Here is an 18,100-nt window from a genome sequence, read left to right on the forward strand (position 1 = left end):
GTAATTTTTATTTATATACCGCTTTTCCAGACCAGGGTCACAAAGCGCTTAAACAATCAAAACAATATTCAATAAAGTATATACTTTAAAGGTCAAGATAAAACTGATAACATAACAGGAGTTCCAGAAAATCAAGTAAAAGCCTGAACAAATAGAAACGTCTTAAGATGTTTCTTCAAGGAGTCAGTAGATCCATCAAGCGCAAAGAAAGAGGAAGATCGTTCCAAAGTTTAGGAGCAACAGCCTGGAAGGATTTCTCTCCTCTTGTCCTGAACCGTGTGCGTGGAACCATCAGTAGATTCTGATCCACAGACCTCAGAGCCCGAGCTGGGGTGTAAGGCTGGATCAGAATCTACTGATGGAAGGTCTGACCATGAATAGATCTGAAAGTAAGAACCAGAATTTTAAAGTTGATCATGAAAGAAACTGGCAGCCAGTGAAGAGTTTTAAGGATCGGAGTCATGTGACATTGTCAACGATGACAGGTGTATGACGTGGAGGTGATGGACATCTGTTTTATTAATTGTTTAAACCAACATAGAAAACACTCTGTTAAGGATTTTCATTCAAACTCCACTTCAGTACAGCTTCAATCATTGCTTTATTTTCTTCAAGAAACAACCGCTGGAACACACAAGCGTTAATCAACTTTTCCCGGAGCAAGTTACACATCACATCCGGGATCGAACAATACACATCCTTCAAAATAAAAGTACTGTGCATAACACAATGAGTAAAGGCGCTTTCTTTTACATTGTTTAACACCCCCACTCGTCTTTAACTTAATGGGTTTCCCGAGAACACAACATTTTATGTACTTTTATGTACCAAACATATCTTTGACAAACCTTTTCAGTTTCAGTTTAGTTGCTGGTTTTGTCATTACATCCGCAAGCATTTGCTCAGTAGGACAATACTCCAGATGTATCTTGCCAGTGTTTACAATCTTCCTGATGAAATGATACTTGATGTCAAAGTGCTTACATCTTTGCCTGTTTACAGGGTTCTTGGCAAGTGCAATAGTACCTTGGTTGTCTTTGTACACTTTTGTTTGTGCATACTGGTACTTGTCCATTCCTTTAAGTAGCTGTTTCAAATATATACATTCCTGTATAGCTGATGCTAAGGAAATGTATTCTGCTTCACATGTAGAAAGTGCAACCGTTGGTTGTTTTCTTGATTTCCATGAAATTAAAGAGCTTCCTTCACATAAACTGACACAATAACCTGAGATACTGCGCCTGTCTGCTCTCTCACTGTACACTTTCAAACCTAGTTTACTTGTGTCATTTATTTTGAAGCATAAACCTTGTTCTGCTGTACTTTTAAGGTACCTAAAGACATGTTTTACAGTGCTCCAGTGTTCTTCTGTTGGATCATCAAAATGCTGTGAGAGTTTACTGACCACAAAACTTATGTCTGGTCTAGTGCATGTGGACAAATATAATAAACTTCCCACTGCCTCTCTGTACTTTCTTGAATTTGTCATTTTTTCAGCATTTTCTGAATAGTCAAGTTTTGGTTCACATGGGGTCTCTCTTGCCCTACAGTCTTCCATTACAAATCTTTTCAGTATTTTGTTCACATATCTTTTCTGTGACATAACAACTTGGCCTTCTGTTTGCTCAAAGTCTATTCCCAGAAAATGTCTGAGTCTTCCCAGAACTTTTCAGTTAGCATTGTTTTCACATTTGTTAATACACTTTCATTGCTAGCTGCTATTATCAAATCATCAACCCATATAATGAGGATTACCTTTTCATCATGTTTTTCTTTTGTATACACACAATGATCAGCAGGGTTCTGTGTGAAATCATTTCTGATCAAACATGCATGTAACATAGCATTCCAGTTTCTTCCGGACTGCTTGAGACCATTCAGAGACTTATGCAGTTTACACACCAGTTTTTCACCTGTGTCTGACCATGTCTCGTAACCCTCTGGTTGCTCAATGTAAAGTATAAAATCAATAGGTGCATGTAAATATGCTGTCTTAACGTCCATCTGATGCAGCAGCAGGTTCTCCTGCGCTGCCTTCTGCATGATCAGCCTCACACTGGTCATATCAGCAGTAGGTGAGAATGTCTCTTCGTAATCAGTTCCTTGTTTTTGACTGTTGCTTTGTACTTTTCTGATCCATCAGTGTTACTCTTGACATCTGCCCCCCACTGCTCGTTGGCCTGGTGGAAGATGGGTGAGGCTGAATGTTTCATTTTCCTCCAGTGACTGCATCTCCTCATTCATAGCATTGATCCACTGCCTTGAGTTGGTTGAAGCAATGGCATCCTTGTAAGTCTGAGGAATGTCACACACTGCTCTGTAACAGAAGTCAATACATCTTTGTAGTTTGTCTACCTTTTCTTCCGTTTCAAAGTCCTGTAAGTAAGTACAGTGTTAGCACCGTTCCTCTTTTCACTGTACACTGCAGACTTCCAACACCTGTCTCCCACCAGTCACCTGCAGAAGTTCTCGGACGACTCCGCCATCGTCGGCCTCATTAGGGACGGGGATGACGGGCCGTACCGGGGACTTGTCCAGGACTTTGTTGACTGGTGCCTGGAAAACCACCTTCAGATCAACTCCAGCAAAACTAAGGAGTTGATTGTGGATTTCCGGCGGTGTCCCTCCATCTCCCCCTCACCACTGAACATCCACGGACAGGACATTGAGATTGTCACGACTTACAAGTTCCTGGGTGTTCACCTCAACAACCGCCTGGACTGGGTGGATAACACTGCTGCTCTTTATAAAAAGGGGCGGAGTAGAATCTACCTGCTCCGGAGGTTGAGGTCGTTTGGTGTCCGGGGACCACTCCTGAAGTCATTCTATGACTCAGTAGTGGCCTCTGCCATCTTCAACGGTGTGGTCTGCTGGGGGAGCAGCATGACAGCAAAGGATAGGGCAAAACTGGACAGCCTTATTAAGAAGGCCGGTTACGTCCTAGGGCGCCCCCTGGATCCTGTGGAGGAAGTGACTGGAGGGAGGATGCGGAGCAAGCTGGGCTCCATGAGGAGGAACTTGTCTCACCCTCTCCAGCACACACTGAGGGCATTGAGGAGCTCTATCAGTGATAGGATGCTCCATCCCCGGTGTGTGAGGGAGAGGTACCGCAGGTCCTTCCTCCCTGCTGCCATCAGACTCCACAACAAGAACACACCAAGATAACTATTTAACTGCACCTCTTGTTATTTATGTAATATATGATTGTGTATATATTATATAGCGCAGATTTATCTTTTATTCTATTTCTCGTTTTTATTTCTGGGTGTTTCTATTACTCTTGCTGCTGTTAAACCGAATTTCCCCTCGCGGGACTAATAAAGGTTTTCTGATTCTGATTCTGATTCTGAGTAATATTTATTTATATAGCGCTTTTCCAGACCAGGGTCACAAAGCGCTTAAATAATCAAAACAATACTGAAAAAAGTACATACTTCAAAGATCAAGATAATACTGAGAACAACACAGGAGTTCCAGAAAATCAAGGAAAAGCCTGAACAAATAGAAACGTCTTAAGATGTTTCTTAAAGGAGTCAGTAGATCCATCAAGCGCAAAGAGAGAGGAAGATCGTTCCAAAGCTTAGGAGCAACAGCCTGAAAAGATTTCTCTCCTCTGGTCCTGAGCCGTGTGCGTGGAACCATAAGTAGATTCTGATCCACAGACCTCAGAGCCCGAGCTGGGGTGTAAGGCTGGATTAGATCAGTGATGTAAGGAGGAGCCAGACAATGAATAGCTCTGAAAGTAAGAACCAGAATTTTAAATTTTAAGGGACTTGTGGGTTAATACTTAACTCTCAAATGTCCTAAATCAAATTTCTAAATAACAGCAAGAAAAAGGATTCTGGCACAAATGTTTTGGCAATTGGTTTCTTTCTTTCCCTCTTTGGGTTCCGCCTTGTTCTCTCAGCATCGTCTTCTTGCTGAGACACTTCAGTCTGTTTTGGAGCAGTCTCCGAAACATCACTTTCCTTATCATGACTTGATGCATTTTCTTTGTTTTCATCAACCATTTCTCCATTGTCATGACTTTTTGGCTGTACGTCTCTATCACAATACTCAATGTGTGCTTCAGATGTTTGTGTCTCTTTTTCATTTGCTGTTTTAGTTGTGAATTTCACTAACCTGTGCTTTTGGACTTTTTCTGTGTCTAGATAGTACACCAGGTAAGCTGGGCTGTTTTTTATCATATCCTATAAAAACACCTTGCTGGCACCTGGAATCCAACTTCCCTTTCTCTTGTTTGTAGGCAAAACAGATGGACCCGAACTTCTGCAGTTTGGAAACATCCGGTTTCACGCCTGTAAACATCTCATATGGAGTTTTTCTTGTGCGTCTGCTGTAGCACCTGTTTCGCACGTAAGTAACCATAGTTTATCTGGTAAGTTACTCTCTAACATTAAACACCTGCCCATGTCATAGAGAGTTCGCCAACCTCTCTCTGCTGTGCCATTTTGGTGTGGCGAATAGGGCGCTGACTTTTCATGCCTTATCCTATTCTTGGTCAATAGTTCTTGGAAAACTTTAGTTGTAAACTCAGTGCAGTTGTCTGAACGGACGCACTTGACTTCACCATAAGGTGCTATATCTGCCAAGAATCTTTCTGTGGCATGAACTGCATCACTTTTGACTTTAAGGAAGTACACAAACATTGTACCTGAGTAGTCATCTGTAAAAGATTGAGTGTATCTGTGTCCCTCTATGCTCGGGGCTCGCATTGGACCTGCTAGATCAGTGTGGACTAGCTGTAATGGTTTTGTAGCTTTTCTGTCTGGCTCCCTTATCTACTCTGTGTGAATTTTCCTTTCGTACACACTTCACATATCTGTGTTGCTCTGCCTTTATCGGCAGCGTCATGTCTGCAATCTCGTTTCCCAAAGGTCATACTTATCTTCTGTTCCGTCAAAAAAAAAGTTGCGGCGATAGCATCCCTGCCGCTCCTCTGTTCATCATCTCTACACGCGTTTTGCGGCAGTCTTTTCTTCTGCTAGCTTGTTAGCACTTAGCTCTTAGCTCTAGCGTTCGCGTATTGCGTCGCGACGCTCCTCGTAACTTTGCCCGGTACTTATCTTCAAGTTGGCTCTCATTCTCTGCCACTTCTGTCCGTCATTAGTCACTAGCGGTGTCCGAAGCTGTCTGGGCCCATAACCTGTTAAGGATTTTCATTCAAACTCCACTTCAGTACAGCTTCAATCATTGCTTTATTTTCTTCAAGAAACAACCGCTGGAACACACAAGCGTTAATCAACTTTTCCCGGAGCAAGTTACACATCACATCCGGGATCGAACAATACACATCCTTCAAAATAAAAGTACTGTGCATAACACAATGAGTAAAGGCGCTTTGTTTTACATTGTTTTACACACTCTTTTTTTTTTATTTGCTGACACTCAAATCTTACTCTGAGGTTTGCAAAGGCTTTTTTTTTAACAGTGATCTTCAGCTGCTGTCGCACGGATCAGTGTTTCCTTCAACAGGGAGGTCGAATCATTGAGTTAATTGAACAATGATTCAGTTAATTGAGTGTCTTTCCTCCTCCTCTCTCCGCGCGTGCGTGCGTGTGCGCGTGTGTGCTCCTCCCCTCGTGTCCGTGCGTCACGCTTCTATAGAGTATTTCTCGTCAGGTCTCCCTCGCTCGCAGCTGCAGTCAGAACCTCCCGCACAAAGAGCTGCTCATCTCAACACCTGACCTGCAGGACTTTACTTTTTCTTTTTTTTCTTTTTTTTAAAAACTGGATTTTGTTTTCACGCCTGGACGGATCTTTCTCTGAGGAACCTGAAGATGCAGGTCTACCTGGCGGCGCTGATGCTGTGTGCGGTCTCGGGTGAGTTGAGGAGAAAAGAAATGTAGATCGATCCATGTCAGCAGCGAGTTTACTGAACAGGTTTCACCTGGATTTACGAGAAGTGAAGCAGCAGGTGTAGTTCTATATACGTGAGGAACTGTTGACCCACAAACGACTGAGTGAACGCACGGGTCACCAAGAAAAACATCTTTTGAAACCAAAAAATATCAAAAATGTTCTCCAGATGATGTCGCTGTAGTCACGCGTGATGCGTCTTTCCATCATATCCACGAGAATAAATCTCTGTTAAATCTTCAACTTTACTTTTCGACCCGGTTTCAATGCGTTTAGTTTAGGGGACTTTGATTTCTCCACCACAGCAGCAGTATTTGGATAATGAGAATGAGAAAAACTGATAAAGATAAACACAACACATTTTTTTATGGGGGCATCATAATATTACATATACATAATGAAAAAAACTGTTCATGATGGGTAGAAAGAATTTTGAACAATATTTTCTGGTCCATATTTATCTAAATTCCCAGTTGGAACAATGGGTGCCAGGGCCGGGTCTAGACAGGCATGTATGAGGGGGTAGCCACAAATCTTGAGGGGGCATTGTGCTCCAGCACCTTTTACCATGTCTAATTGACAGTTTAGTTTGAGGGGGCACAACATTTATTTGAGGGGGCCAAGCCCCCTCTTGCCTCTGCCTAGACCCGGCCCTGGTGGGTACCCTGGGTGAGAGGGGTCAGCTGTGATCGCTTTTCCTCAAATCAAACACACCCACTTGTTTCACGTCCACCGTCCGTATGAACAGATGTCACATCCTGAAAAAGGAAGCTGAAGAAAAAAAAATGTAAATGGAGGTGCGTCAAAGTGCAAAAAAACTGCAGAAGAGATAAACATGTCAATCAAAAATAATTCCTTTAAAAAAAAAAAAAAGACAGACTACTGAGGGTTTTTTGGGGGGAAACGCCACACAAAGGCAAGGTATGCAAACTATGTAGTTCTTAGTGAGAAGATGTGAAACAACCTCATTTTCAGAAAATCAGCAGAGAAAATTGGCACAAAGCATTAACCTCTGCAGAGACCATTAATGTCCTGACATTACGTTTGAAATTCCCACAAAAATACACAACATTTGATGATAAAACCATTTCTTTCCCCTTCTCTCCAGGGAGGTGAAATAATTGAACGAGCGAAATTGCACCGGGAACATTTTAGCGTGTGTCTGTCTCAATGAAAGTGAGTCTGGTGCATAAAGGAATGTGCAACAGCAGCACCTGAGTGAAGTGTTCAAGGTCCAGGAAAGACCTGCAGCGTCCTCTGGCTCCACTGCAGCGCCGTTTCAAACTCCAAGGCCTTTAGGCAAAATCTGGTCCGCATGATTGTTTTGTGGTTTTTTATGTTTTCTGCAGTAGCTTTAAATCTGGAGGTTGATGAAGGGTCCTGCTGTTCGAAAACAGGCGGATGTATAGTTACTGCTGCCAAGGAGTTCTTTATATATCTGAGTTTGTCTCGGAGATAGAAATAACAGATTTGAGGGGAAATTGTCAAGCTGGGATTTTAGTGGCGATCTAAAAAACCATCTGGTTCCAAAAATCTTTTGAGGCGACTGTGTATTACGTGCAGTATTTTCTGAGAGTAAGTCCCGGAGCGCTACCGCCCCCTACAGTCACGTTAAGATCGTGAATACAGACGAATATTTATGCTTGATGTGGAGGAAAAAGGCGAACTTGAGTTTCGATACTTTAAAAATGAGTAGCGTATTTGGATACAACATTTTAGTATCAGTACTTTTTTTGAGTTTTGATACTTTTGAAAAGATTATCGTATCTGGATACAACAATTTAGTATCAGTACTTTTTTTGAGTTTTGATACTTTAAAAATGAGTAGCGTATTTGGATACAACAATTTAGTATCAGTACTTTTTTTGAGTTTTGATACTTTAAAAATGAGTAGCGTATTTGGATACAACATTTTAGTATCAGTACTTTTTTTGGAGTTTTGATACTTTAATAATGAGTAGCGTATTTGGATACAACATTTTAGTATCAGTACTTTTTTTGAGTTTTAATACTTTAAAAATGAGTAGCGTATTTGGATACAACATTTTAGTATCAGTACTTTTTTTGAGTTTTAATACTTTAAAAATGAGTAGCGTATTCGGATACAACATTTTAGTATCAGTACTTTTTTTGAGTTTCAATACTTTTGAAAAGATTATCGTATCTGGATACAACCATTTAGTATAAGTCATTTTTTTTTTAAGTTTTATACTTGAGTATGGATACAACATTTTACTAATCATAGTTTTCTTTTTGAATATCAATTTTATTTCAAATGTTGAACATTTAACATTAAACATGACTTAGTTTATTTAACACAATCAATTGAATATGTTGAAAAGTAGTTAAGAGGACAATTAAAACAAAACAGTGTTTAGCAGTGTTAGCATAACAACCAGCCCGTTAGCTCGTTAGCATGATCGTGGCTAACGGAACTTGTAATCCCTCCAGGAAATGATTTCCTAATCGTTTCATCTTCAAGCCATAATCTCGGTACCGATCACGTTTGTTGCTTAAGGTGTTTGGTTCGTTGTTAACGTTATTAGCATCAACGATTCTTGTGAAAGACCGTCCTCTCATTTCTTTTCTATGCTTTTCTATTCTCGTGCGACCACGTGCGACGCCCTCGCGAGTTGTTCGAGGACGCCTCGGACGGCGTCGGACGATCATTGGGTTCGACAGTCCTTTGATGCCGCGTCAGCTTTAATGGAGGTTTTAAATAACATTCTCGGACTGAAACAATCTTTGCACGTCTGACTGTGGTTGCAGAGGCAGTTAAGAAGTGAAATCACTCGGAGAAGACCGTTACTCACCTTGACAGCAACTCCATTATAAACTCAAGATGAAATCAATTTGGTTTCCGGGAGACAGTTGCGACCACCTCCTCGTTAAAAACCAGGAAGATTTAGAGTCGCTCTGGCGCCGGGAAATATTTGTTCTGGGGAATTTCTGAAGTTGTCAGAGGTAGGGTCGTCACGATACTAACATTTTCAACTATATACAAGTACTCAGGATAATCTTTATCATTTTCAATACCACAAGAATACTCTCTTTAAAGAAAGTTTTTTTTTTTTCATTGCAACAGCAACATATGTTAAGTATGATTAAGAAAAAACATTTGTGCAAAACTGCAAATGATAAAGTTTGGATACTTTTCAAAAGAGTATCCGGATCAAAATTGTATTATCAGAACTTTTTCGAGTTTCACTACTTTTGAAAAGGGTATTAATCTGGATACAACAATTTAGTATTAATACTTTTTTTGAGTTTCGATACTTTAAAAATGAGTATCGTATCTGGATACAACATTTTAGTATCAGTACTTTTTTTGAGTTTCAATACTTTTGAAAATAGTATCGTATCCGGATACAACATTTTAGTATCAGTACTTTTTTTGAGTTTAGATACTTTTGAAAAGAGTATCATATCTGGATTCAACATTTTAGTATCAGTACTTTTTTCGAGTTTCGATACTTTTGAAAAGAGTATCGTATCCAGATACAACATTTTAGTATCAGTACTTTAGTTTTGATACTTTTGAAAAGAGTATCGTATCCGGATACAACATTTTAGTATCAGTACTTTAGTTTTGATACTTTTGAAAAGAGTACCGTATCCGGATACAACATTTTAGTATCAGTACTTTAGTTTTGATACTTTTGAAAGGAGTATCGTATTTGGATTCAACATTTTAGTATCAGTACTTTTTTTGAGTTTCGATACTTTAAAAATGAGTAGCGTATTTGGATACAACATTTTAGTATCGGTACTTTTTTTGAGTTTTGATACTTTTGAAAAGATTATCTTATCTGGATACAACCATTTAGTATAAGTACTTTTTTTTAAAAAGTTTTATACTTGAGCATGGATACAACATTTTACTAATCATAGTTTTCTTTTCGAATATCAATTTTATTTCAAATGTTGAACATTTTATTTAACATTAAAATGACTTCTTTAACATAATCAAACCGTTAGCATAACAACCAGCCTGTTAGCTGGTTAGCATGATCGTGGCTAACGGAATTTGTAATCTCTCCAGGAAATGATTTCCTAATCGTTTCATCTTCCAGCCATAATCTCGGTACCGATCACGGTTGTTGCTTAAGGTGTTTTGTCCGATGTCAGTCGTTTCCTTTAATATCAGTCGATAGATCACATTTTTTTTATCTTAAATATTCAGATAAAATGTGAGTGCATGTGAGTGAGATTTAAAGTGTTGTTTTTTTTTAAAACAACACGATGACACCACATTGAACACTGTGTCAGAGGAATAAAAAGGCTACTTTTGAATAGAGAATCATAACATGACTAGCCTTCCATTTCTAAGAGATCAAAGCACACTTTCAGTCGCTTGAATTCCTGGATGAAATTGTATCTCCGTCCATCTCTGGTCCCAGTTGAGCCATTATTGTAGAAAAGAGTTTCTGTTGTGCTTTTCTGAAAGCATCTGAAACACATCTTCATGAAAGCTTGAAAACCTTTTCAGTTACAGTTTTTTAATAGAATACACATGAGCACGTAGAATAAATTAGTGTGTCTTAGAAGAGCATACAAGTTAGCTTATCGCTAACATTAGCAAGTACAATAAATCAGTGTGTGTCTTAGAAGACCATACAGCTCAAGTTAGCTTATCGCTAACATTTGCACGTACAATAAATCAGTGTGTGTCTTAGATGAGCATACAAGTTAGCTTATCGCTAACGTTAGCACGTACAATAAATCAGTGTGTGTCGTAGAGGAGCATACAGCCCAAGATGGCTTATCGCTAACATTAGCACGTAGGATAAATTAGCGTGTCTTAGAAGAGCATACAAGTTAGCTTATTGCTAACATTAGTACGTAGAATAAATCAGTGTGTGTCTTAGGAGAACATACAAGTTAGCTTATTGCTAACATTAGCACGTAGAATAAATCAGTGCATGTCTTAGAAGAGCATACAAGTTAGCTTATCACTAACATTAGCACGTAGAATAAATCAGTGCGTGTCTTAGAAGAGCATACAAGTTAGCTTATCACTAACATTAGCACGTAGAATAAATCAGTGCGTGTCTTAGAAGAGCATACAAGTTAGCTTATCGCTTACATTAGCATGAAGACTAAATTAACATGTAATTTACATGACGATGGATATTACATTTGCAAACGGCTTATACGACCGTTAAACATACATTGGCAGGTAGTTTGCATGTGAAATCAGCATGTAAAACAAACGATATCTTAAATTAGCGTGAAGCTAACATACGCATGTATCTTAAAAGTCAAATAATGTGAAACTCCGACTCTCCGGACTCACATGTTTCAAATGTTCAAGTCTTCCTCTCCAGTAAGTCCCTCATCATGACCATGTTTTCAACTTATTACTTTATAAAGTTGCTCTGAAATCTGGGCGAACGAGAGGTTACGAGAGCGTCCATTAGGCGTGATAATGGCTTCACTCCTCCTCCAGCCAGCTGTAATCACGCTTGGAGGTGGAGTTGATTGATTGATGACGCGCGGTGACAAACCCTAGTGCAATCACAGCGGAGTGGAGGCAGTTCTGGTGAACAAGATTTCCTCTTTTTCAATGGGCGGGGCTTAAGATACTTTTTCAATGCAGTTATCTCAGTTAAAACAGAGTTTTGTGCAATAAATATTATGTAGCTAAAATTGTTTTGTAGCTGTAATCACTATGTAGCTAAAAATGTGTATGTAGCTAAAGTTATTTGTAGCTAAAATTGTTTTGTAGCTAAAAATATTATGTAGCTAAAATGATTTTGTAGCTAAACATTTGTATGTAGCTAAAAGTATTCAGTAGCTAAAATTATTCAGTAGCTAAAAAATTCTGTAGCTTAAAGTATTCAGTAACTAAAATTATTCAATAGCTAAAAAATTCTGTAGCTAAAATTAGTATGTAGCTAATATGATTATGTAGCTTAAATGATTATGTAGCTGAAAGTATTATGTAGCTTAAATGATTATGTAGCTTAAATGATTATGTAGCTTAAAGTATTATGTAGCTTAAAGTATTATGTATCTTAAATGATTATATAGCTAAAATGATTATGTAGCTTAAATGATTATGTAGCTAAAAGTATTATGTAGCTTAAATGATTATGTAGCTAAAATTATTATGTAGCTTAAATGATTATGTATCTTAAATGATTATGTAGCTAAAATGATTATGTAGCTTAAATGATTATGTATCTTAAATGATTATGTAGCTAAAATTATTATGTAGCTCAAATTATTTTGTAGCTCAAATTATTTTGTAGCAAAAATGATTATGTAGCTTTAATTATTATTTAGCTAAAATAATCATGTAGTTAAAATAATTATGTAGCTAAAATGTGTATGTAGCTAAAATGTGTATGTAGCTAAAATGTGTATGTAGCTAAAATTATTCAGTAGCTAAAAACATTTTGTAGGTAAAATTATTTTGTAGCTAAAAACATGAAGTAGCTAAAATGATTACGTAGCTAAAATTATTTAGCTAAAATGATTACATTGCTAAAATTATTATGTAGCTAAAATTATTTTGTAGCTAAAAATATGATGTAGCTAAAATGATTACGTGGCTAAAATTATTTTGAGACTCATGTTGGACATCGGTAGAGAAAGAACGTGTAGAAGGAAGAGATCACAATTACTAAGAGATACTGTGAAACATGCGGCTGCGGAGATGAGTTCACTGAGAGGGAGTGACTCGAAGAGAGTGTTATTTGTCAAACAAATATGGCCGCAGTCCTTCGTTAGCATCAAATCCCGCCGCTTGACTTTCAACAAACTAACCTCAATGGTTTGTATCTGGAAGTTCTTCATGGCAGTTTATAGAAAGTAACTTTGTTGAATTGATTTGACGTCTAGTTAGGATCTTATCCTCCTTTTTAATCCATGTTTCCCCGGCGGTCGTTTTCCTCCCCTGCAGTCAAGGGTCGCCGGTAGACGACGCCTGCTGACTGAGCTGCCGACAACGATCCTGCAGCTCCGGGAGTTAAAGGTTGAGCGTAAATCCTGGTTCATTAGAGCCTCGCTCGCTGAAATTGGCTCGTCGTCGTCTACGAAGAGAGGACGGGAAACAAGCCCCGGGAGTCACTCTGCACGCCGCCAGAAATCAGATGACACTCTGTGCTGCGGATCTACCTGTTAGTCAATGCTGCGGGAAACAATCAACAGTTGCCAGGTTATCTGGAGGTCATCTGGAGGTCATCTGGAGGTCATCTGGAGGTCATCTGGCGGAGAAGTCGCTGAGACGACAGGTTGACAAGAGTCCGAGTCTGGTCCGAACAACCTGACGTGTCCTGCTTCGTCTGATGATGATGATGAAGATGAAGATGATGATGATGATGATGAAGATGAATGTTTCTTTAGAAAACACACACCTGGTAAAAAAGTGGACAAACATCACATCCTCTCTAGTCCTGACTGTCACAATAAAAGCATTTTTGTTTCAGGTCAGACATATAATGATGGTAAATAATGATCATTTAATTCAAATTTCTAGAGTAAAATCTCACCAAATTTACCTCATTAAGTTAAAAATTGTTTAATTACAGTTCAAATTTGTTTAAATAAAGTTGATAATTGTTTCTTTACAGTTGGAAAAAGTTAGATTATAGTAAAAGTTGTTTGATTAAAGTTGCAAATTGTTGGATTATAGTTGCAAATTGTTTGTTTACGGTTAAATTGTTTGATTACAGTTGAAAATTGTTTAATTAAAGTAGAAAATAGTTTGATTTAAGTTGAAAATTGTTGGATTTAAGTTGAAAATTGTTTGTTTACAGTTGAAAATTGTTTAATTAAAGTAGAAAATAGTTTGATTTAAGTTGAAAATTGTTGGATTTAAGTTGAAAATTGTTGGATTATAGTTGAAAATGATTTGAATAAAGTTGAAAATTGTTTGTTTACAGTTGAAAATTGTTTAATTAAAGTAGAAAATAGTTTGATTTAAGTTGAAAATTGTTGGATTTAAGTTGAAAATAGTTTGTTTACAGTTGAAAATTGTTTAATTAAAGTAGAAAATAGTTTGATTTAAGTTGAAAATTGTTGGATTTAAGTTGAAAATTGTTTGTTTACAGTTGAAAATTGTTTAATTAAAGTAGAAAATAGTTTGATTTAAGTTGAAAATTGATGGATTTAAGTTGAAAATAGTTTGTTTACAGTTGAAAATTGTTTAATTAAAGTAGACAATAGTTTGATTTAAGTTGAAAATTGTTGGATTTAAGTTGAAAATTGTTTAATTATAGTTGAAAATGATTTGAATAAAGTTGAAAATTGTTTGATAACATTTGAAAATGATTTGATAACATTTGAAAATGGTTTGATAACAGTTAAACATGTCTTTTCATTACAGTTAAAAATTGTCAGATTAAAGTTAAAAATTTGTTTGATTTAAGTTGAAAATTGTTTTATTAAAGTTGAAATGTGTTAACTTAACTTAAAGTGTTACTTCCTCCAAATTTCACTCATTTTCTATTTGAGCTCATGTCGACTAAATTTTGGGATTATTTTCAGAGTGATCTTCTTCTTTTTAGAGTTATAGACAAACATGTTTGTTTATTTTAATGTAACGACTGGAGCTCAGTTCGTCTTTTTAGCAGAAGATCCCTGGCTATCAAAGTACATTTTTCGTACATGCAATGTGTTAGAATGAAGATACACTTGCAGCTAAAATAGGCTTAAAATATAAATGAATTCAAGCTTCAGTACGCGTTACAGACGAGCAGTACGGAGGTATCTGGAGGTTTTTATGTGTGTATTTTTGGACGAAGATACTGTCCAGTCGCTACATTAGCATGGAGATGGATTTTCGCCTAAAACTCTTAAGGTTTTCAGGGTCTTTTCCCAGCAGGTCTGCACGTTTGATGGACTCGAGTCTCTGCAGCTCCCGACCTGTGCTGCCTCTCCCGTTAAATTGTTCAGCTTTAAAAAGAAGCAGTGGTTGGATTTTACTCCGATTCATTTATGAACGCCACCCAAGGAACCACCACTTAACTAACGGTTATAACGCAATGAAGATGGGGAAAAAAATAGAAGTTTTAAAAATAGAAAAGTTTTAATCGATTCAGTCATTGATTTATTTGTTCCCTTCCTCCTGTGCGTGAGCAGAATGAACCTTAATATCATCAAATTATTCCAGCTGTCTCTCCGGTCTGTGGTGGTTTCAGTGCGTGAACATCTGTTCGTGTTGATTTACGGTTGATAAGCAAAAAAACGGAATCTCTCTCTGAATCCGCTCACTTCGTTTCCAGCGGTTCCATCGATCACGTGCACGCTTATGAATAAATGAAACGTTTTGACCGTCGTCTCCAGAAGGCGTTGGGTTCGACCTCTGACCCTCGCTGAGTGGCCACGTCCAGTCGTGATGAGTCGTTTCCTCGCGCCTCGTCTTCCGTGATTGTTCAACGAGCCGTTCAATTGTCCTGACCATCGCAGCGGCACATGCGTGTCCCTCCTGCGTCCGTCTGATGGACACGTGTGGTTACGTGACTGGTTTCTGCTCACTTTTGAAGTGGCGTCCACCAGAGAGCGCTGCGAGAGCCTCAATTAAGGTCCGGCTGGGGACGGAACCCATGACCAGTTCAAGCCAGAAACGTGTGGTGGGATGGGATTAACTATATTGACAAGAAATTGTTTTAAAAAAAATAATACTTATTTTGAAAATAACGATTAAACTACTCCGTATGTCTCTTTAAAAAACGACTTGAGAGTGAAAACAAATGGGGTCGAATGAAAAACATTGTTAAAAGAATATTGTTTAGATTGTTAAATCAAAAACATTTATTTCAGTTGAAATGTGTTTGATTTTAGTTGAAAATTGTTTGATTTCAGCTGAAAGTTGTTTGATTTCTGTTGAAAGTTGTTTGATTATAGTTGAAAATTGTCTGATTATAGTTGAAAATTGTTTGATTTCAGTTGAAAGTTGTTTAATTATAGTAGAAAATTGTTTGATTATAGTTGAAAATTGATTGATTTCAGTTGAAAGTTGTTTGATTATAGTTGAAAATTGTTGGATTATAGTTGAAAATTGTTTGATTATAGTTGAAAATTGTTGGATTATAGTTGAAAATTGTTTGATTATAGTTAAAAATTGTTGGATTATAGTTAAAAAATTGTTTGATTATGGTTGAAAATTGTGGGATTATAGTCGAAAATTGATTGATTACAGTTGAAAATTGTTGGATTATAGTTGAAAATTGATTGATTATAGTTGAAAATTGTTGGATTATAGCTGAAAATTGATTGATTATAGTTGAAAATTGTTGGATTATAGTTGAAAATTGATTGATTATAGTTGAAAATTGTTGGATTATAGTTGAAAGTGTTTGATTACAGTTGAAAATTGTTTGATTTTAGTTGAAAATTGATTGATTATAGTTGAAAATTGTTGGATTATATCTGAAAATTGATTGATTATAGTTGAAAATTGTTGGATTATAGTTGAAAATTGTTGGATTATAGTTGAAAATTGTTTGATTACAGTTGAAAATTGTTTTAATTTTAGTTGAAAATTTCAGTGCAAAATGGTTTGAGTTTCAGTGAAATAGTTGAAAACTCAAAAATTGCATGTGGCTGATTCGAAGTGTACGATTGTATAAAACGTACTCACTTAAACTGAGAACAGGATTAGAATCAAAAATCAATAAATCAATCACACAACGCTCACCAGCTAATGTCATCTAGTAAATTAGTTCTGGGTCAATGCAGTTTTGTGAAGTTTTCACATTTACGGCGACAAAAAAAATACCCAAAATATCTTAAAACGAGCTGAAGCAGCGTCTGCTTCTGTTAGAGGATGAGGATCAGCACCTCTCGATCTAAAGTATGATACGACTCTTCCGCCTGACTCCACACCCTCCGATGCTCGTCCGCTCTCTCTCCGGGGGGTCCCCGGGGACCCCGGATAATTGCGGTGTTTGTGCTGGCCTCACGTGTCGGATGAGAGTATTATGTAGTTCACGGGCCTGACGCCGCAGAACCAACTCACCAGAGACTCTTAACCAGATTCACAAACCTGTGCTCACGCCGCAGATGTGAATAACAACAAACGCACACAACGGCGGCGAAGAATGAAAAACAACGATAACAACGAGGGCCCCGAGGCTAATTACGTTTCTCCAGTGAAGACTCAAATGGTTTCAAGATGACGGACCCTCATTAATTATCATGTTTTCGATATGTAGCCATTAGCCACGGGGAGCCGCCGGAAGCGCCGTGGGTTGCGTTCTGCCGTTTTCTGTAAATGAAAGTCTCCTCGGTCTGACTGACGTCTGTGATTGACGGGTCCGACGCACGCATGCGGCTTTAACGTCGCGGCGGGAGCGCGTTCATGCTAACGGTTTGACGCGTCAGTCAAAGGAAAGGGACTCGCTGACCCTGGAGCCGCCGCGGGATTTGAACCAGACACTCCTGCTGTGGTGAGCAGAAGGTCAGACACCTGAAGTGTGGCAGACAAGAGGGGGTTGTAGGTGAAGAGACGAGAGAGAAAAGTCACACTTTCACGCGCACACACACACAGACACACACACACACACACACACACATATATGCTCTCAAAAACATACTCATTCACAAACAAACTCTCTCACAGTCACACACTCGAAGGCACACGAATGCGCACACAGAATCACTAAATAATCTCTCTCGAACGCACGCATACACACACACACTAATAGGCACAGTCACACACACACACACACACACACACACACACACACACACACACACACACACACACACACACACACACAGTCACACACGCAGACTCACTTCACACACTCCTAGGCATACACAAATATGCACTCACACGCATACTCATAGGTACTCACATGTATGCACTCACACACACACACAGACTCGCTACGCACACAAACATAGATACATAGACAAACCCAAAAATACACACACAGGAACACACACTCATACACTCTCTCACACACACTAACTCATAGTTACACACAAACAAACATACAAACACACATACACTCTCTCACACACTAACTCATAGTTACAAACACACACATAGGGACACACAAACATACACTCTTTTACACACTAACTCATAGTTACACACACACACACAAAGGGACACACAAACATACTCTCTTCCACACACACAAACTCATAGTTACACACACACACACATACGGACACACAAACATACACTCTTTCACACACTAACTCATAGTTACACACACACACATAGGGACACACAAACACACACTCTTTCACACACTAACTTATGGTTACACACACACACATA

General features: G+C 38.2%; 1 protein-coding gene across 1 annotated transcript in view; it reads left to right on the forward strand.

Annotated features, from left to right (window-relative positions):
* Positions 1 to 5,547: 5,547 nt before the first annotated feature.
* The window catches only part of rxfp1 (relaxin family peptide receptor 1), a 45,460-nt gene continuing 32,907 nt past the window's right edge, over positions 5,548 to 18,100 (forward strand). Inside the window, exon 1 of the mRNA XM_087799341.1 lies at positions 5,548 to 5,823. Within this exon, the coding sequence (XP_087655467.1) occupies positions 5,781 to 5,823 (43 nt within the window). The 5' untranslated portion in view covers positions 5,548 to 5,780. The remainder of the gene's footprint in view (positions 5,824 to 18,100) is intronic.

Source organism: Callionymus lyra, chromosome 9 (assembly GCF_982586985.1).
Source record: "Callionymus lyra chromosome 9, fCalLyr1.hap1.1, whole genome shotgun sequence".
Taxonomy (NCBI): domain Eukaryota; kingdom Metazoa; phylum Chordata; class Actinopteri; order Syngnathiformes; family Callionymidae; genus Callionymus; species Callionymus lyra.